At 48.1% G+C, this 20,870-nt stretch overlaps 1 protein-coding gene across 7 annotated transcripts in view; it reads right to left on the bottom strand.

The window, feature by feature from the left end:
* ARHGAP17 (Rho GTPase activating protein 17) overlaps nucleotides 1-20,870 on the bottom strand; it is an 86,186-nt gene that overhangs the window by 7,356 nt on the left and 57,960 nt on the right. For 6 of the 7 annotated variants that reach the window (XR_006816745.1, XM_045994197.1, XM_045994198.1 and 3 more), the window contains 10 exons: nucleotides 20,519-20,646; nucleotides 18,412-18,523; nucleotides 17,770-17,851; nucleotides 14,887-14,967; nucleotides 13,461-13,574; nucleotides 11,233-11,324; nucleotides 9,125-9,281; nucleotides 7,193-7,423; nucleotides 4,772-4,935; nucleotides 912-1,532 (listed from right to left, as the gene is read on the bottom strand). Coding sequence is in view for 6 of the 7 variants with exons in the window: in XM_045994197.1 (XP_045850153.1) it covers nucleotides 912-1,532; nucleotides 4,772-4,935; nucleotides 7,193-7,423; nucleotides 9,125-9,281; nucleotides 11,233-11,324; nucleotides 13,461-13,574; nucleotides 14,887-14,967; nucleotides 17,770-17,851; nucleotides 18,412-18,523; nucleotides 20,519-20,646 (1,782 nt within the window). In the remaining variant the exon portion in view is untranslated. The remainder of the gene's footprint in view (nucleotides 1-911; nucleotides 1,533-4,771; nucleotides 4,936-7,192; nucleotides 7,424-9,124; nucleotides 9,282-11,232; nucleotides 11,325-13,460; nucleotides 13,575-14,886; nucleotides 14,968-17,769; nucleotides 17,852-18,411; nucleotides 18,524-20,518; nucleotides 20,647-20,870) is intronic. The other variant, XM_045994201.1, reaches the window with a different exon arrangement.

Below are 20,870 nucleotides of genomic sequence, written 5' to 3'. Positions count from 1 at the left end.
GAGGTATGTTTCAACTTCTTCTCTAAAATTAGCTCCACGTAGGATATTTAAAACTAAGCTGTCGTGATTCAAAGCTCCTAACTGCCATTTTTGAAAACACATTAAACGCCCCCCCCCATCCACCCCATCCTTAAATCAAATAGCGTATTAGAGCCCTAAGGGTGGAACTTTTAAAAGAAATCATAATTAAATAAAATGATCATGTTCTAGACTGCCTGTACAAAAAAAAAATACAGCCCATTAGGTAGCCCACAGAAATGTATACAATCATCACTACCCGAAACAGGTTTCCACAGGAATTATGGGAAATTCTTGATCCTTCCCTCCCTCAACACTCAAGACTGGCACTCTGATGTGCTCGCATCCAAGACCTTCCTTCCTGGAGCATCCAAATGAGCACAGATCATGTTTTTTAAAGTTGTATCTGAAATGTTTCATTTACTAGGAACATTTTTAGCTTTAGAAGGAAAGTAAGTATCTTAATGGGGAATTCGCTAAGAAATGAATTTCATGCTCAAGTTGTACAATACCTTCCACCTGGATTAGGTCATTATATTTGGAGAAAGGTAAATGTAGATAGGTCTTCAACACATATGAATACTATATGTCAGAGGCCAGCCAACTTCAAAGGCCAGGTATTAAATATTTTCAGGCTCTGTGAGCCAAATACTCTCTGAAAGGACCATACCACCGTTACATTAGCACAAAAGCAGCCAAAGGCAGTTTGTTAACAAATTAGAGTGGCTCTGTCCCAATAAAACTTTATTTACAAAAATGGGCTATGGGCTGGATCTGGCCAGTGGGTATAGTCTGCTGCCCCCTGCTGAAAACCAAGGCCTAAATAAAAGGGGAGAGTCTGGTTGCAATGTAGTGTGGAAGGGGGGAAAGGTCTGAGCTGATTTCTCACTTACCCGTGACTATTTTGGAGGCAGTGGGAGCAGCGTTGGTGAGGGTGCCATCCCCAGCCGAGTGGGCACCAGGAGGATGTGGGGGTGGAGGCATGCTGGGTCGGTTCCTCGGCTTTGGTACTGGTCTCGGCCTTGGTAAGGTTCCGGCGTGTGGCTGCACCGTCTCGGGATTACTCACCGCCTGGGTCTGAGAAGCTGGCAGGCTGGGGTTCTGTTTTCCTAAAGGTGGAGTACTGGGGGGTGTTGGAGTCTGGGGAGGGGTGTGAAGCGGCTGCTCAAGTCCAGGCTCACTGGGCAAAGACACGGGAGCGGGCGGGCCTTGGCTAGTCGGTTTGCTGTGCCCCAGCAGCGCGGCCTGCGTCGGGGGCTGCGGTGGTGGGTGATTGGGAGCTTGTATCGGGGACTGGCTGCTCGAGTACCTCCGGGGTGCAGAAGGCTGCGAGGTGGTGCAGGGTTGGCCGGGGGCCTGGCCCACATGCTGGGCGGGAGGAGAAGGGCTTCGCGTGGTTGGCTTTGGTGACAGGCTGGGTAGGTGCTGAGATGCTCCTGGAGAACTCTGGCCCCCGGGATGGCCAGGAGGTGGGTTTCCTGGTTTCGGGGGTGCAGGAGCAGGTTTTTTAACAGCTGCACAAAGGGGGAAAACATCTTTCAGTGAGTAAAGCCAGCACCGCCTTCATCAGGTGAATCTCACGACGGCTGATACCGAGCTCCCCGTGGAAGGATGCGAGCAGGAGGGCATTCACCTCTGTGGTCTGCCTCCTCCAAGGCCCCCGGCCCAGTCTAACCAGGAGAACAGCTGCTGACAAACGTGAATTGAGGACATCCTTCAAAATGCCTGACTGGCCCTCCCCGAAAGCTGACAAGGCCATGAAAACGCAAGGGAGGACAGAAATTGTCCACAGCCCAGAGGAGACTCAGGAGAAGAGGCGGCTGCATGCACCGTGGTCTCCTGGATGGGAGCGGGCCTGGGAGAGAACACGGACCCTGGTGGGACAACTGGTGAAATCTGAACAAAATATGGAGTTTTGTCCATAGTAAAGCAGGAGGGCCGGTTTCTGGGCGGTGATAAATGCACCTTGGGGACCTGGGTCATTAACAGTCGGAGAAGTGGGTGAGGGGCATTTGGGAACAACCAGTGCTGCCTCTGCAACTTCTCTGGAAATCTAAAATTATGCTCAAACAAGAGGTTTACGGTTCAAAAAAAAAAAAAAAAAAGTACCTTATATACATGCCGACCTTTAGATCTTTAAAGACCCATTGTTTATTTTTTTTATTTTAAAATTTTTTAATAATCTCTACACGCAATATGGGGCTTGAACTCACGACCCTGAGATCAAGAGTTGTACGCTCTGCTGATGGAACCAGCCAGGTACCCCAAGCTCTGTCATTTGAAAAGTTTAATACGAAGAGAACTAAATGAAGGGGGCCACCTCCCTAGAAGGAATCGATGCTTTAAGGCCACCGAGCTGCCCACTTGTCAGTGTCCTGCCTGCCCAAAGAATTGGGGAGAGCAAGAAGAGCTAGAAGAGGGGGACCCCCAAGCATGACTGATCTGCCTATACATGCACCATGACCCCTTGCCCTAAGCCGGCTTCTAGAGGGCTTAATTTTTTTTTTTTTTTTTTTAACAACAGAAATTCTACCAATACTGGAATCCTGTGAATTAACAGATATGCTCTGGATAGAAGTACAAGTTAAGTCTGGCAGAGTTGCCTTAGCTAGATTTCCCTAAGAGGGGATGAAGCAAACCACCACCCTCTCCATACCAGCTGAGATCGGCGTCACTAAGGGGGCAAGGGGGCAAGAGGGCAGAATTTGGTACTGCGGAGGGTGAAATCAAAAACATGGAGACCTGGTTTTGGGCTGGGAGAGGTGGGCGGAAAGGAGAGACATTAGCATTTTTCAAAATGTACTGAGATCCTACTAATCTTCCCCAAAAGCGATAGGGAAATTAAGTCCCATTTAAGCCTCATTTAAGTCCCACTAGCTCCCTGCAAGACAGGCATTGTTATACCCATATCACAGTAGAGAAAACTGAGGCTCAGAGAAGTTAAGTATTTGCAAAAGATCACACAGCCAGTAACTGGCAGAAGAGAGGCTCAAAACCATGCTCTATGGACTCCTTGGACTCTTTTTCAGCTCCTTCCTTCTTCCTACACTGGCTGGCTCTCCACTTACAGGGCTCAGAATTCAAGAATGAAAAGGGTATAAAGTCTGCTCTGCTCTGCTGACCTAGAACTTTTGACCTCGGACCCTGGAAGACCTTTTCCCACAGAAATAACTGTGCAGCCGACAAAGAAAGGACTCTATGGAATAGTAGCCATACTCTGGTTACCATAAGCAACTTAAAAAGAAAAATGTCTAACTTTCTATTCTGAGTGGTATTAACTGTAAATTCACACTGAATAAAAGACCATTCCTGGCATGAAAGGGTACCAAGGGAATGAGGAGAGGAGGCAGGGGAGTCGGGTGCCAGGGCCATGGGAGAATGGTGGACCTTGCCCAAGACAAAGCAACAGGGTAAAAAATTAAATTTAAAAATTTCAGATCAAGGGGGAAATGCCCTGAAAGAGAGCGATGTCACAGAAGAAGACTTGGTGAGTCATGGAGATGGGGCTGGGTATTAGAGTGGGACAACAGGGAGGGCTCAAGGGGTGGGCAACCTCTGAGCTGTGACCTGAAGGCTAAGGAACCATGTGTGGAACAGAGTAGAGAGCCCAGAAATCAGTCCATGCATATGCGGCCTGCTGATCTTGGACAGGGCACTGAGGTTACACAATAGGGAAAGGATGGTTTCTTCAACAGGTGGTGTTGGGAAAAGTGGATATCCACAGGCAAAAGAATAAAACTGGACCCTTATCTTACACCATAAATTAAGAGTCAACTCAAAATGGATTAAAGACTTAAACATAGGAGGGGCGCCTGGTGGCTCAGTTGGTTAAGCATATGCTTCCGGCTCAGGTCATGATCCTGGGGTCCTGGGACTGAGTCCCGCATTGGGCTCCCGGCTCAGCGGGGAGCCTGCTTCTCCCTCCCCCTTTGCCTGCCACTCCCTCTGCTTGTGCTCTCTCTCTCTGACAAACTTAAAAAAAGAAAAAGGAAGAGGGAATGCGCTTAGTGCATCCCAGGAACAGAGAGCAGACCAGTAATGCTGAAGCTTGGGGAAAGAGGTACGTGATAAGTGCAGGGCCCAAAAGCAGGTCCCACCACACACGGGGGAGGTCTGCATGGAAGCCACTGGAGGGAGAGTTTCAACAGAGAGAGGACATGATCTGCCGTGTTTTAGCACAACCCCCCTAATTGCTGAGGGGAGGACGGTAGGGATATGGGCGGGAACGATTCAGATCACACAGCACTCAGGACTCAGAAAGCCCTGGCCTCAATCTAGAGGTTACAGTGGCTTGCAGATCCGCAGAACCTGGCTACGACAGAGGCTGGGGTGGTTTCCAAGCAGAGGGAGGGGCTGGAATACCAGATTCCTGGAAAACTGGGAGCACTGTTTATGAGAAACAACTTTTTGTTTGTTAGGCTTTGTGGCTTAAACACATTCTTAAATGCCTGCCTTTCAGCTATTAGTTCATTTCTTTTTAATGATTTTGCTCTTAAATGACTGATTTTTCTGCTTGCCATTTTTTTTTTTTTTTAAAGTAATCTCTACACCCATTGTGGGGCTTGAACTTGAGACTCCAAGATCAAGAGTCATGTGTTCCTCCGACGAAGCCAGCCAGGTGCCCCTCTCCTTGCCATTTTGTAACAGACATGGAGATGCTCTCTGGGAAAGCCTTGCACCATGAATCCCTGCGCTAACCCAAGGACGTCTGCACATCCCTCCGTAAGGGGAAGGAGTGAAGGTGGCTACTCACCTCGGCGCAGAGTGTGCGGGCTAGGGCCTGCGGAATTGTGTCCTGGGCCGACAGAGAGCTGATGGGAGCCAGCCGTGGTCTGGGCCTGGTTCTGGCCAGTGGTCATCTGATTGCTGTTTCTCGCTGGGGCAGGGGCAGGTGCGGGGTCCTTGGGTTTTGGTGGACTACGGAGAGCAGAAGTCAGGTTAGAAGTCAGGTACTCCCCGCGAAAGTCGGTCAGCATGCTATCAAAACACCAGATTCCACCAGAGTTTTCACCTCCGCAGGCAAGGAGGGCATCAGAATTTTCAACAGTTTGCACTGGGTCTGCCAAACCACTGTTTATTTGGGGCCACACAGAGCTAAATATTTTAGGAGATTCACTGCCTCAATTGTCTTCTAGCTATTCTGGTACTCGAATATCATGAGACACGCCATTTGATAGAGGCCAACGAGGAATTTCTAGTTTGCTTGTACTTAAATTGGGCAGTATTAAAAAAACATGAAAGGGCTTCTTGACTTCCAAAGAACGAGATATGACGCACGCAGTGCACAAAACAAAGCAAAGCTGTGGCAAGATCCCAACAGTCTAAACTATAAAGTGTTTGGTTATTATCAATCGTTTGCACTCTAGGAAAGAGTAACTCTTGAGACTCAGCGATGGCTCCCAGCCCAGAGCTGGTTAGCAGCAGGGTGGACCGAGATCACAACACGGGCCAGTTCCCAGCTCAGAACTTCATACACTAAGCTTTACAGCTGCATTTTGTCAGGGTCACCAAAGAGTGAACGCCATTCGGTAAGGTACACAAAAATACCCACAGGGCACAAAAAGCAAAAGCAAATTGAGGACCGACATTCCATTTGTCCTTTTGCAGGGCATTCTAGTTATTGTCTTAATGCATTTAGCCTTGATTAAGCAAACTGAAGGCTACAGGTAAATGAAAAATGTTTGAGTCTGCAAATACTTTTTTTTCCTCAAACAAAAAAATTAGAGCTGAAACAGAGACGTGTGTGGAGCGGCAGTTTCGACAAGACAACAGGGAGCTCAGGATGTGCCTAGGAAGCCTGGGGAGGTGGAAGACTTCGTGATTTTTAACCAAAACGTGAACTTCAGCTAATTCTGTGAGTAAAAAGGAGCTCAGGAATATACAGGGCAACCTGGATTCGGCTGTGAGGCTGGAACTAGATTCTTATCTCCTAAGCAGCTGGCGTCACACCCCACCAGGCACTCCCTCCCCATCCAGAGAAGCTGGATCCTTGTTCCATGCACTTATTTTACTTTATATGTGGTGATTTAGTGCTTTCTAGAGGGCCACGGTAGAGAAAAGGACCAGAAAAATCGGAGCACGTACTCCGTAGAGGGGCTCATCTTTTATAGCACTCCTAGTCCTGAACTCTCTGGCACACCACCTGAAGTGGCCTCTGGTGGGGAAGTGAATTCAGGCAGATTAGATGAAAATCTCAAGTTCAAAGGCACTCTTCCTTAAAGCTGTACCTTGTACCCCATTCCAGGTGGCTAATCAAAAGGTTAAGCAACAAAAGGGCCTCTTAAGAAAGTCCGTCATCATATTTTCTACCTTGTATTTGCCAATCAATTTACCTGTAAGACTGAAGGCTAGGGGTGGGGGAGGGCTCAGTCACCAACTGTGCCTGGTACGGCACCCAGCACACAGTTACTCAGAAAATCTGATTGGACGGGTGGATGGGTGGATGGATGGACGGACGGATGGATGGGTGGACGAAGGGACGGATGGACAGACGGATGGATGCGTGGGTAGGTAGATGGACAGATGGACGGATGGATGGGTGGGTGGACGGATGGACAGACGGATGGATGGGTGAGTGGGTGGACGGATGGACAGACGGATGGATGGATGGGTGAGTGGGTAGACGGATGGACGAACAGATGGATGGATGGGTGGGTGGACAGATGGACAGACAGATGGATGGATGGGTGGGTGGGTGGACGGATGGACAGATGGATGGATGGATGAATAGGTGGATGAAGGGAAGGATGGATGGATGGATGGGTGCATGGGTGAATGAATGGATACCAGCAATGCTCTAATCTAAGTAACTCATTATATTCAAGTGTTAATTACTTAGTGTACAAGATGACAAAAGCAAATGGCAAATGAACACTGAGTACACATCAAACAGGGAAAAGAGGTTTATAATACAGATAGCCACCTATTGGCTTCCAGCACCAAAGCAGGATGGTAAAGAATGCAAACAAGTGTTGCTTCTTTTGGAAAACGGGAAAGAGAGCAAAGCAATTTACAGTCTCTTTTCCCATCCTTTGCCAACCAGAAGAGGGAAGGCAGATCTGGTTCACTCCACACCGAGCAATTCTGCGGGCATGGAGGCTATGAACGCAGGTCAGCACCTGCAAGAAGGTTGGGGCATTGAGCACCCACTGCCAGCAGAAGCTGGTCTTCTTACCTGTCGCCCGAGCTTGGCCCCTGCTCCAGTGTGCCCGCAGAGGAGGGGACCGTCCCACCCCCTGCGCTGCCTTCAGCCCTAGAGCTCTGGGGAGGGGGCTCTGGGCCTGCAGGAGCCAAGGTGCTGCCATCTGTGGGCGGGAGTGGTGGCTGGAAAGCTGGGGCTATGTGCTTTCTAGTTAGAGTGCCACCCCGCCGGTGGGCCTGGAAGTCCATAAGCTTCACACCAAAGCTACACAGAAAGAAGAAACAGTCAACACAGCATGCAAGCCGACTAGTGAGACAGAAGTCCATCACTCCACACGTGTTACAACCCGCACACGGCAAGAGCCACCCGACTTGCCCCGCATGCAGTGAGGCAGCAAGGACCAGACAAATGGTCATTGCTATTACCGAGGCAAGCAGCCTGCCTTGGCTTTAAACCTGAGCAAGCAACAGACCTGGTACTGATCAATGTCCTGTCTCAGTTCGGGTGTGAACAGCTGAAAGCCCGTGGACAGGCCTTGTCTGGAGTGGGCGACGTCACGTCAGCACTACCCAGTGGCTGCCTCGCATCCGGGTGTTTGGCGGATGGGGCGGCAGCCGAGGGCAGCATCAGGACGTCACACCACACTGCTTCCTTGGCTGAGGTGTACGAGCACTAGGGCGGGTGCATGTGAAGAACAGATCTGAGAGGATTCGTGATCCCGGGGGGAAAAAAATCACTGCTTTTGGGAAGGAGACGGTGGTGGGAGGACGGGGAGAAGGAAGATTCACTTTTCACGTAAGCGAACTTACGTGATGGAGGAACTCTCAGGCTTTTCAGTTTGAAAAATAAAGACGTGTGGCTCCCTGAGCTCGCGTGTGCTGGGTCAGTTGGCAGGAAGAACCTACCCCGGGAGATAACCGAGAACCGCACGTGCCAACCACGGCCACGATGCTGCGTTTTGTGACTTCATACACGAAGGCTAACTGTACGGTGGCCGGTGTGTTATCAGGAAGCAGGACCTACTGTGTGATTGGGGCTTCAGAGAAGTAAAACTTCTGCACACAAGAAATGTGGGTTTCAGAGGGACAGATGGGAACGTAAAGTATTGGCCTTTGCCTGGACAAAACAACAACAACAAAGCAAAAGGAAACAAAAAATCAAAGCTCACTATAAGATCGGGCAATGAAAAGAAACTATGACATCTGGTTGTGAATCTGTTTACTGGTTTAGTTGTAAAACTGTGTCCGGTGATGCTATTCCGTGAGCGTGCGCAAAGCACGTCACTCCGCGGGCCTAACTTGACCTTTCGGGTGAATACAGTGGCATTTTATCATACGGACTTCATGGTTGGCCTCTGCAGGCACAAAACATAAACAGCCTCATTAAGCATTGAAAACCCCACTAAACTCGCCCGTGGAGCATAGAACAGAGACTGGCGTCTCTCCCTAATGCCATTGCAGCCGTCTTTTCTCTTCCACGGTCGGCAAATAGAGAAGCACCTCCAGCTGAACACCAGATTCAGCGGCTGGCTGCCACGAAGGGCCAAGTTATACCCGAAATAGGTCTCTTTTAAACACCAAATCCGACAACTCACTGTGCGAAGTGGGTTATTCTCCCATCTGTCCACAACATTTAAATTTCCTCCCACTTTTCCTCTCCTTTTCCCCCATCAAGTACATTTAAGTGTCTTCGTAGCATGTGTATGATGCTTATCACAGACAAGGTGAAGCCTGGACGCATAAGGAACAGATGTGTACTGACAACCTACGTGTCTGCCTTGGGGGGGTCACGTTAAATGTTTGGAACGAACTAAAGCAGAATTCCTGAAATATCTGGACCTAAAGATCATGGGTGCACCACAGACCACTCTCATCCCACAGGTCCACTGAGGCAGTACCAGATCCTGAGGGTTTAATAATTCTACACGACATCTGCTGCTGGAGAAAAGTGAACAGCTATACACACCTCTCCTTCTTCACCAAGTCCCCTTCCATGACCGCCATGCTGGCAGGCCGCTTCCTCTCGAGGGTCCCTGAGTCAGAGTCATTTCCAGTGTGAGATGAGTGATTGGAATTTGGGGTGACAAGAGGCACAAATGCTTCCGATACGTTAAATTCCACCTCTGCAAGGAGAAAAAGAAACCAATGTGCAGATGCAGCTCAGAGACGATGCAGGTTTGGTGCAGACCACTGAAATAAGGTGAGTATCGCAGTGAAGTGAGTATCGCAATAAAGCGAGTGTGATGATAAAGCAAATATCATGACGAATGAACAATCCAATAAAGTGAGTATCACGATAGAGCAAGCCAAACGGCTCTTCTGGTCCCCCGGTGCGCATCAGAGTTCCGTGTGTTCTATGCTGCCATGTGTAAGAGCATTATGTCTACAAACACAGGGCACACACCTTAATTCAAAAATACTTTATTGCTAAGAAATGCTAACCATCGGGGCACCTGGGTGGCTTAGTGGGTTAAAGCCTCTGCCCTCGGCTCGGGTCATGGTCTCAGGGTCCTGGGATCGAGCCCCGCATCGGGCCCTCTGCTCAGCAAGGAGCCTGCTTCCCCCCCCCCTCTCTCTCTGCCTGCCTCTCTGTCTACTTGTGATCTCTGTCAAATAAATAAATAAAATCTTAAAAAAAAAAAAAAAGGAAATGCTAACCATCATCTGAACTTCCAGCAAGTTATAATCACTGATCATGGATCACTATAACCAATATAATGAGAATGAAAAAGTTGGAAATACTGCAAGAATTACCAAAATGGGACAGAGAGATGAAATGAGCAAATGCTTTTGAAAAAATGGCAGCAAAGGCGGGGTCGCCACCAACCTTCAACTTGTAAAATAATGCAACATCTAGGAAGCATGGTAAAGTGAAGCGCCATCAAACGAGGTCGGCCAGCACATAAGGTGCACAGCATATGGGCACACGAGGCTTTAAAGCTTCCCAGCCCTCCCTGTTTCACAAGTGCAACCCCCTGCCCCCTCATCTTCTCAACGGTTTGCCAAGCCAGGGGGAGGAGGTAAATTGAGATAAGAAGAGGGTATGATTCAGAATATAAGTTACACAATTCCTCTGCTTTCTTCTTTGTAAAAAAAAAAATTTAAAAATAAAATTTAGAAAATCATGGGATATGGAAGAGGACAATAAGCATGGATTACTTAAAAAAAGAAAGGTATTTACAGTTTGATATAAAATGCAAATAAAAGGCAACAGCAACTCCATACTGCCTATAGCAGTTTTTCTAAGACTTGTTTTCCCAGAGAAATCTTGGGCAAAATGCCAGTATTCATCCATGCATCATGTAATTGTTGAGAACCTCCATGAGTGTGGTGTGATTCTCAATGGTGAGGAGACCCTGGGAAAGGAGAAACGAGCTCGCCTTGGTGTCACGGAGCTCACACTCCAGGGGAGGTCACAGCAGGGCCACTCTGGGCAAAGTACGGGGCAGGAGGTCTGGACTCACAAAGCTTGCCCTAGCCGTGTCCCCGAAGGGGTTCATGGAACCTCTGAAGATCCCAGGACTACAACAAACATAGTTTGAAAACCTGTCACCTGTTGCCTGAAATCCTCTTTCTCTGACACAGTCAACTCCCACCTTCACAAAAGACTCCCATCAACCTACCCAGCTCCATCTTCCACCTTTACAAAAACCCGGCTCTCCGGCCGCAGGAGCAAAAAGCCGTCTTCCAAGTGGAAAATTGCATTATCTGGTGTCACCCCTTCTAGAAAGCAGGCCTGGTTCTTTGTGCCCAACATCCACCCTTCCTTCTAACACGCGGGATAGTATCCGCTTCTTCTCCGATGGCAGACAGCGTACCCCACCAGCAGACATGGTGCCGGGGGGCTAAGTGCACACTGGCTGAGTGGACACCCCCGGGGTGAAGTGAAACAAAGCGAAACACAAAATAATGTGGACGCCAGGATGTCAAAGATGGACGCGAGGGGGTCTAAAAATAAACGTGAGCCAGTCACGGAATCGCAAAGGGGTTACTGAAGCATTTTCTTCTTTAAAGAATTTTTTATACCATCATTGTGCTGTTCGGGCAGTCCGTGAAGTTGAAAGGGTACGTTACCTTCTGGGAAGAACCAGTCGGCGTGCTGGATAATGGGTTCGATGACCGCAACCACATGGACAGAGGTGGCCGCTGCCATTTCGGCCAGAGTTCTGCGAAGGACATTCACAGTTAGACCGCTTTCTGCAGGCAGCCTCTAATTTCTGCAGGTTGTGTCAGAGCAATTTAATTATTTTGGTTTTGTTTTTTTTTTTGAAGATTATTTATTTGAGAGAGAGCGAGCAAGCGCGTATGAGTGGGAGGGGCAGAGGGAGGGAGAATCTCAACCAGATTCCTTGCCAAGCTGGAGCCTGACAAGGGGTTCGATCCCAGGACCTAGAGATCATGACCTGAGCCGAAACCAAGACTCCAATGCTTAACTGACTGCACCACCCAGGCGCCCCCAATTAAGTTACTTTAAACAAGAAAATATTTACGCACAAATGCAAAAACTAGATCCATGGGGCTCTGGCCTCAGCGTGTGGTGGTGACACCCCAGAAGGAAAAATCGCCCTGACTCGGCTGTCACTCCTTAGTCTGCATGCGCTGGGTTAATGGTGTGTCCAAATGCTGATTTTATGTTGGTTTGGAACAGGGTTGCAACCAGGCATTTTCCCGTTGGAGGAGTGTTGCCCAAGGTAGTCATCTCAAACGACCCAAGACCCCACCAACAACTTTGCCCACAATATAAGCCAGAGTGCGCACTGTTTCGGTGTGCATGTTACATCAGAGAACCTGAGCCCCCGTGTCTACACAAACTAACTAAAGCTGTCACATCTGTGGACTGGTCCCAAGATGCAGGTTTGGAAGTTGAGGGTGTGAATGCCAAGGTTCAAAAGGAAGAAAACAGGTAAGAATCGTTATCCCTAGTGTCAAGGAGCTCACACTCCAGTTCAGAGTCAGAATATCACAGAAGCCAAAAAGCTGCAAAGGCCTGAAATTTATGGAGCGCCCAACCATGGGGGTCGCAGGAGCGTGAGGAAGGTTCAGGACACAGACTGTGGGTCCCGCCACCTCCCTGCTGTGCAACTTTAAGCAAGTTCCTTGTCCTCACCTGTAAAAATGAGGACAGAAGCACCTACTTCAAAAAGGTGAGGATTAAAGGAGGTCATCATAATACCACCAAACAGAGTAAATACCAAGGTTGGTGATTCCCCAGGAGCTCTCTACCCGGGCTCCCAGACCCCTCTCTTCTATTCAATCTGCATTTCTCGATGCCAACAAAAAAGAGAGCACAGGCAGGGGGCAGGAGCAATGGAAGAGAGAGAAGCAGACTCCCCGCTGAGCAGGGAGTCCGACATGGGACTTGATCCTAGGACCCCAGGATCATGACCTGAGCCAAAAAGCAGATGCTTAACCTACTGAGCTGCCCAGGTGTCCGCAAATAATCTTTTTAAATACAGTTTGATCAACTCATTCTTCTGCTTAGAAACCTTAATGCCAGACACCTGGATGGCTCAGTTGGTTGAGCCTTCGGCTATAGGTCATGACCCTAAAGTCCTGGGATCGAGTCCCACATCGGGCTCCCTGCTCGGCAGGGAGTCTGCTTCTCCTGCTGACCTCTCTTCTCTCATGCGCTCTCTCTCTCTCTCTCTCTCTCTCGTTCTCTCTTTCCTTCCCAAATAAATAAAATCTTAAAAAAAAAAAAAAAGAAGGAGGAGAAGAAGAGAAAAAGAAACTCTGATGCCTCCCTGACCATTTATGACCCAACATAAGTTCCAAAACCTCCATCAGATATATAAGGCCCTTCAGAACCTGGCTCAGGCTTCATATTCCTCGGGCACAGTCTCCTGGCCCCAATGCTCGGGTCATACAAGACCATGTGACACCACCCCCACCACCAGGCCCTTCCACACACACGATGCCTTTGCCCAAATGAGCAGGAAGCTATTTGTTCGTCCAAGTACAACCCAAGTGCTTTTCCTCTGCAGGGCTCTCCCTGCACTTCTCGCCCTGAGCTGTGCTCCTCTGATATGCACTGTGGCCGTCGTGCTTGTCTATGGCAGCCCCGGTGCCACGGCCATTCAGCTGCCTGCCTGCCCAACAGCACGGCCCTCTGAGGACTGCGCACATGACCCGCATCTGGGATGGGACCCAGCTCACGTCAGTGTTCCAAGAATGTCGGCTATGTGGAGAGACCAGGTTCATAAGCGCAAGTCTGGAAGCGCATCTTACCCTAGAACAGGGTCTGTCCCCCTGCGGCACAAAGACGAGATTAAAATACCGTGATGTGGGGAGAGGTCACTTACCCTTCAGTTTTGGCCCATAATAAGTTAGGGCCTAACACAATTGCAATGTTGCTGGGAGTCATTTTATTGACGTCGCTGGTCTGAGCAAGCTTTGCAAGGAACTTGATTAAATACCTGGGGGAGAAAAGAGAAGAAAATATTTGCAGGAACAGCATCCTCCAGCCCCGGGCTGCTCAGGTGCTAAGTGCAGAGTGGAGCTGAATCAGAATCTGGCTCAGGTCCTGTATCTTACAAAGTCCTGTGCTCTCTGTTTCAGACGACAGACTCCGTTAGGGCTTGGAAGAGGAAAACGGCTCACAAGAAGACCTCCACAATTCAATCCCTATTTGCTGTGTATTTCCCACCATTTCTCCTTTATGCCCTATCAACCCCTCAGTAAATTACAATCTAGTTAACAGGTGGCTTGATATGTTTTAATGTAGACATGAAAAGATACAAGTAGAGGGACATTGCTTAGAGGAAGCTGTATTTGAAAATATCTTACGTGGTAATTATGAAAATCTCCAATTTATCATATAGTTATAGTCTCTCCTATACAAGCCCAGCACTATAAAAACAAAAAATTAAGAATAACCCCACTATCTATTAATAGGGGGCTAATTAAATAAAGTAAGATATATCCATACAGCTTAGTTTAGTGGTAGAACCCAGGACTGAAATTAAAGGTCAGAAACATGCCACAAATTTCACTGGTAGAATATCATTTCGGACCAAGTCCTCTTTTACCATTTTCTTTGGTTTTCAATACTGTGGGCTACCTTTTATCCTTCTTCTCCTTACACTTCTTCAAAGTCACATTTTTAGGTCAAAAGGAAAATGGAGATGAAATTCTAGAAACGTATTCCATGGTAAATTTTCTTAGAAACAGTAATTCCACAAAGCAATACATAATTTTCAGTTCTAGACATTTCATCTAATAGGATGATTTATGCTCTATTAAAAATAAATTCTATAGCATATATAAAAGCTACTGCAGAAAAAAGAATTGTTGATTAATTTTTGCCTTTTACATATTGGATGGTTTTTTGTTTTTTTTTTTTAATTTATTTAAGTAAGTTCTAAGCCCAATGTATGGCTTGAGCTCACGACCCTGAGATCAAAGAGTTGTAGGCTCTACTGACTGAGCTGGGTCCAAATCCAGTACACAGTCAAACCAACTTTCCAGGAGAACTTTCTCCTAGTAGCTGCAGTGGTAAGCTGACCAGGGGACTTAGCTGTCACTGCAGACCTGATGCAGATACGTCACACGGTGAAATGCTTCACAATAACATACATCAAATCCCACTGCCAGCAACCCCCAGCTCCTCTCCGAAGCACTTGCTCAGTGTGCTTGGACTGAGTGACCTCTGCTGCAGATGGCACCTCTCTTCACTCCAGAGTCACTGTGGCTTGCTGGCTTAATTTGCAGGATGCCAATCATACATACCTAAAGTTAACAAAATTTTGTGGTGGCAACTTTTGACATGTTCTCCACAAATCCTGAAGCTTTTTGTCTTGATCCTGCACACTGGGGAAAAAAAAAAAAAAGCAAACCGTATTCATAACCCTTCATTAGGACACATCGTTAGCAACCCCTGAGTTAATAACAGGCTACGTGAACAGCGATGCCCTCGCTGACAGAGAAAAGCACAGCTGGAACACAGGGCGGGTTTGGAAATGAATACATACGGAGTCAAATACTTCACTCTGAGCCGTGAGTTAGCCTCGCCAAGACTCGGTCTCCTGATGTGCCCGCCTGCAGATAAGAATGTTGATTCTGCCCAGTGACGGGGAGGTTCTAGAGGTATAACCCGCAAAAGCATCTGCGCCCACGCCTGGCACACAGGAGACAAGACACCGCTGAAAACTCTGTCCCAGGGGCGCCTGGGTGGCTCAGTGGGTTAGGCCTCTGCCTTCGGCTCGGGTCATGATCTCAGGGTCCTGGGATCGAGCCCCGCATCGGGCTCTCTGCTCAGTGGGGAGCCTGCTTCCCCCTCTCTCTCTGCCTGCCTCTCTGCCTACTTGTGATCTCTCTCTGTCAAATAAATAAATAAAATCTTTAAAAAAAAAACACCTCTGTCCCAGAAGGCGCCTAGCTCCATGAGCAGCTTCCTGGAGTCCAGATCTCTTGCTGGCCCAGCCACAGGTGGGCTTGCCAAGCTCCCAGGCATCCAAACCCCCGCACCTCTTCCTGCCCTTAACTCCGCCGCGAGGCTCCAGGCCCAGCAGCCCTGTCCTATCGTGAAGCGGTCGCAGGAGCTCTTCCACTCTGCGGTTTCCACGTGCAAACTTCCATCGACACAAAAGAGGGCTGGAGAGGGTGTTAGCCGTTGCCCACACAATGTACCTTTGGACCTAAAATGTCCTCCACAACTGGACCAATCTGGACCGGCAGGTCGCGGGTAAACGTAACTGTATCTTAGAGGCTAGTCGTTGTGCTAGTCGTTGTGTCACCGGGATGCTGACCTTTCTCACATATGGAGGATCCATACACCCAGAAACAGATACCTGCTTCGAAAAGCGTACTTTGTCATGGGAACCACGTTGGGAGTCTTGGAACCGAGAGAAGACTCAGGCGCAGGAGCAGTGGAGCAGGCTACCCAGCAGAGGAGACCCCAGAACGCTCTCCTACTCGACACTGCTGTTGGGGCCCATTTATTCAGTCCCACAAAAATGGACATTGACAATGGGCTGGGCCACACGCAGGTTCCAAGGATATGACCGTGACTATGAGCTTACTCTGATATATATATATATATATATATATATTTTTTTTTTTAGACTGTATTTTATTTGTCAGAGAGAGAAAGTGAGAGAGACAGCACAAGCAGAGGAAGCAGCAGGCAGAGGGAGAAGCAGGCTCCATGCCGAGCAAGGAGCCCGATGCGGGACTTGATCCCGCAACCTTGGGATCATGACCTGAGCAGAAGGGGCAGACACCTAACCAACTGAGCCACCCAGGTGTCCCTGACTTTTTCTTTTTTAAAAGATTGTATTTATTTAATTGTCAGAAAGAGACAGAGCACAAGCAGGGGAGGGGGTGGGGGAGCAGCAGGCAGAAGGAGGAGAAACAGGCTCCCCACTGAGCTGGGAGCTCAATGCGGAGCTCAATCCCAGAACCCCAGGATCATGACCCGAGCCAAAGGCAGACACTTCACTGACTGAGGCACCCAGGTGTTCCTTACTCTGACTTTAAAAACCTTAACAAGGGGCACCTGGGTGGCTCAGTGGGTTAAGCAGCTGCCTTCGGCTCAGGTCATGATCTCAGGGTCCTAGGATCAAGTCCCGCATCGGGCTCTCTGCTCAACGGAGAGCCTGCTTCCCTTCCTCTCTCTCTCTCTGCCTGCCTCTCTGCCTACTTGTGATCTCTCGCTGTCAAATAAATAAATAAAACTTTAAAAAAAAAAAAAAATAAAAAAATAAAGACCTTAACAATAGGGGTAGAACCACTGCCACTGAACACTAAATGATCAGCCCCAGCTGCCCATCTGCTGGGAACGGGTGACAGTGGCTAAAGACAGGGGAAGGGGAGTATGGAAAGGCGATCTGTTCCTTCTCCCTTAAGTTGAGGAATGAGGCCCCTATGGGAGGAAGTGAGTCAGAACCACAAGGCACAGGCCAACAAGGAGGCAGCCTGGCCGGCCAGAGAGGAGCCTCTGGGGCTTTTAGGACAAGGCCGCCAACAGCTCCTGGCACAGAAGCTGGGCATGGGGGAGAAGGAGCAAAGGACAGGGATACAGTCTTTGGGGCAGACAGGTCTGGGTCTGAATTCCCACTCTGCCAGTTACTTGCTGTTCCCTGGGCTCCGTGCCTCCCTCTGCCTCAGTTTCTGCAAACCACATCCGTCTTTTATGTCGCTGATGATGGATGACAGCAGGTAATGGGTGTTAAGATTAGGAGGTACTAAGCACACAGTAAGTGTTAACTACCATTACTAGTACTGTCGACACTGTACTACTGCACAACTGAGTTTCCCCACGGCTTGCCAGGCACACTGCCGCTGGCCAGTATGACACCTGTCCCCATGACAGGGCTTCCCTCCCTCTAAAAGGGGTTTGAGACCAGCTGCTCTAGTAACACGGGTCCCACTACATGTCTTCATCCATATACATCATGCAAATTGAAGCCAGCGCGTAAGTGCTCACGTTCCCACACTAATAATAATACTCAGTATTTTCACTCAACACATAAGAACTGAGGCACATATTATTTAACACATGTGCTATTTTAATGTTATTTTATGACCCCTGAGAGTAAGATGATTCACAAGGGGAATATAATATCCTGTCATTTCCTTCAACTTTGAAAACTCTTTGTTCTTTAAACTTACCTTGCAACTTGTGTCCATTCTTCATACAGATTAAAAGTCATCAAAGGTTCAGGCAGTTCCCGTAAATAGGACTTTAAAGCACCTGAAATTGTTAACATTCAAGGGATAAGCCTGGGAATCTCGGGATGTATTATTTTTGCAAATTGAAATGATCTCAGTTACAGCCTGCCGAGAATATCTGAAACACGCCATGAATCAGTTACAGAGCATGGGGTGTTCCTAAAACAAATCCTGGCCCTTGCAAAATAGATCTGAGGGGTCAGTAGAAAATAAAATTAGCTTCAGAATAACCTTCTAATGGACATCATTTCCCAGGCAGATCTAGACTACGAAGGAGAAAGAAGGGAAGGAAATAGAAGCAGGTCTCTAAATATTTGGGTTAGAAGCTACCTTCTTCACCTTAATAATCAGGAAAACAAAGAAACCCCCCAAAACAGGAAAAGGTGTGGGGGGGGGTGTGGGTGTGTGTGTGTGTGTATCCTTATTCAGTTGTATTTGTCATTTCAGCTTGTCCAATTAAACCTACATAGGGAGACCATTTCAATTTTATCAGAATCTGAAAAACGAACACTGGATTTTTAAGGTGCTGTGTCTGAGATGGGACCCCTCCTCCCCCCGTGAGGGCGACTCCTCATAGCTCACCTGCAACAGCATGGGGGTCAGAGTAGAACTCATCCAGGTGAGAAGTAGAACAGTCTAAAGCAGCTTTCAGTTTCTTTAACTTGGAGGCCCCGGCCCCAATTCGGAAAAGGCCCTAAAGACAAAAAGCCATGAGCGGCAAGTTCAAGTTGTGGGCTTTACGCTGAGCAGCAGTATACATTTGATGAAGAGCTTTCCACCCCGACCCCGACTCCCACACACCTCATCTGTGAGGGCGGGGATGCTGCCTGCCTTGCAGGGTGACCGGGAAGGACGATGGGACCAATCACAGGCAGGCAGAAGGGCAGACAGATAGGCAGAGAGCAAATCATTCCTGCTCGGTGCTAGCTCTCGCCCTGCCCCATTGCTGTGCCTATTAGAAATCTATTTAAATGCAATATTTTAGGGGCACCTGGGTGGCTCAGTCAGTCCTGGCATCAAGCCCCGCACTGGGCTCCCTGCTCAGCAGGCAGCATGCTTCTCCCTCTGCCTGCTGCTCCCCCTGCTTGTACTTTCTCTCTCTGTGTGTCAAATAAATAAATAAATAAAATCTTGAAAACAAAATAAATGCAATATTTTAAACTTCCACAAGGTGGACTGCTACAGATTTTTTAAATTTAGGATTTTTTTTTTTAATTGACATCTCATGAGAAGTTGCTAGACTAGGCTGCTTGTCGCTTTCACTGCCCTAAAAGTTACTTAGAGAAAAATATATGAAGGTCAACCAAGAAAGGCAGGACTATGAAGACACTGGTCCAGGTGTTATAAGATGTGGGTTTTAAGCAAAATTAATCTAGGCAAGGTTTCTCAATCAGTAGTACTGACATTCCAGTCTAGGTAATTCTTTGTTGTGGGGGGCTGTCCTGCACATTGTGAGACATTTTAGCAGCAGCCTAAGTCTCTACCCACTAGAGCCAGCGGCAAATCCACTTTTAAAATTGTGACCATCAAAACTGTCTCCAGACTTTGCCAAGTATCTCCCAAAGTGGACAAAATTGGCCCCAGCTGAGCAGCTCAGATCTCGGCGACTAGAAGTTGGGTTCCCATCAGTGGGGGAGGGGGCAGGAAGTGGAAGCAAACACAAGGGTGGCTTCTGGAGTGTCCCTTAATCTGGGTGCTGATCACATGCATGGGTTCAGTTTGTGGAAACTTACCAAACTGTTTACTTATGCATACATTTTCTATGTACAAAATACTTTAATAAGGTTTTTAAAAGGGAAAAAAAGAAGATTTGGCATCTGATTTTGATTCCCCCCTATCATGAACTCACTCACCAGGAAGAGGAGTACCAAGACCTGCCCTGCTTGGTTCATGGGATTCTGGGGGATAAGGATTCCATAAAATAAGAATATAAATACCCCCACCAAAATGCATAGTACTACCCAAATGCAATATTCTGTTTTAAGCAAACTAAAGCTCATGGAAGCTCTGGTCCATTTAGTGCATCATGAAATTCAATGTCACATGAGCATGTGGGTGGCTCAGTCAGTTAAGCGTCTGCCTTCGCTCAGGTCATGATCTCAGGGTCCTGGAATTGAGTCCCACATCAGGCTCTCTGTTCAGTGGAGAGTCTGCTTCTCCCTCTCACTCTCCCTCTGTGCTCTCCTTCTCTTGCTCTTTCTCTCTCAAACAAATAAATAAAATCTTTTAAAAAATTAAGGGGCATTAGGGTGCCTGGGTGGCTCAATTGGTTGAGCATCTGCCCTCAGCTCAGGTTGTGATCTGAGGGCCCTGGGATCAAGTCCTGTATCTGGCTCCCTGCTCCACAGGGAGCCTGCTTCTCCCTCTGCCTCGGCCTCCCTCTCTCTCTCTCTCTCACATGAATACATAAATAAAATCTTGTAAAAATTTTTCTTAAAAAATGAAATTCAATGTCACAAATCACAACCAGAGTCGAAAATGAAACAATCAAGTGGGGAAAAAGAAAGTCAGAGTGTACCACACGCAGAAAAGGGAAATGTTCTGTGAAACTCGTTTCATTCACAGTGTCTGTTCCAGGTAAAATGTGCAGGGTCCCCGTTTAAAATATGGGTCATGGCAACCGAAGCTGGAAAGCCGTCAGTCTGTGCAGAGTAGGTGGCGGCAGGCCGGGCTGCCGAGCACCGCTCACCTCCTCCTTCATGCCCGTCTCCAGGAGCAGCATGACGCAGGCTTCGATGGGCAGGGCAATCTCACGGCCACTCCGCTTCAGGTGTTCCTCCAAGGGCGTCCCAAAGGCTGGCTTTTCCGCCCACTTATCTAGAGCAGCAAACCATCCAGTAAGACACTCAGCGATCTCACGGCATCAGTAGGGAGGTTTTTTCCCTCCCCAAATCACCAAAGGGGAATTTTTTTTTTTTTTTTTTTTTTTTTTTTAGCAGACTGGTAGTTGAGGCTTGGGAAAAGGGGAAGCATCTGTTCTGTTTACTTTGGTTATTTACCATGTGCTAGAACAAGAATAGGTCCCAGGCTGGGGGGTTACT

This window comes from Meles meles, chromosome 21 (assembly GCF_922984935.1).
Source record: "Meles meles chromosome 21, mMelMel3.1 paternal haplotype, whole genome shotgun sequence".
Classification (NCBI taxonomy): Eukaryota; Metazoa; Chordata; class Mammalia; order Carnivora; family Mustelidae; genus Meles; species Meles meles.
Note: the sequence above shows the minus strand (reverse complement) of the source record. Positions and strands in the feature narration are given on the sequence as shown.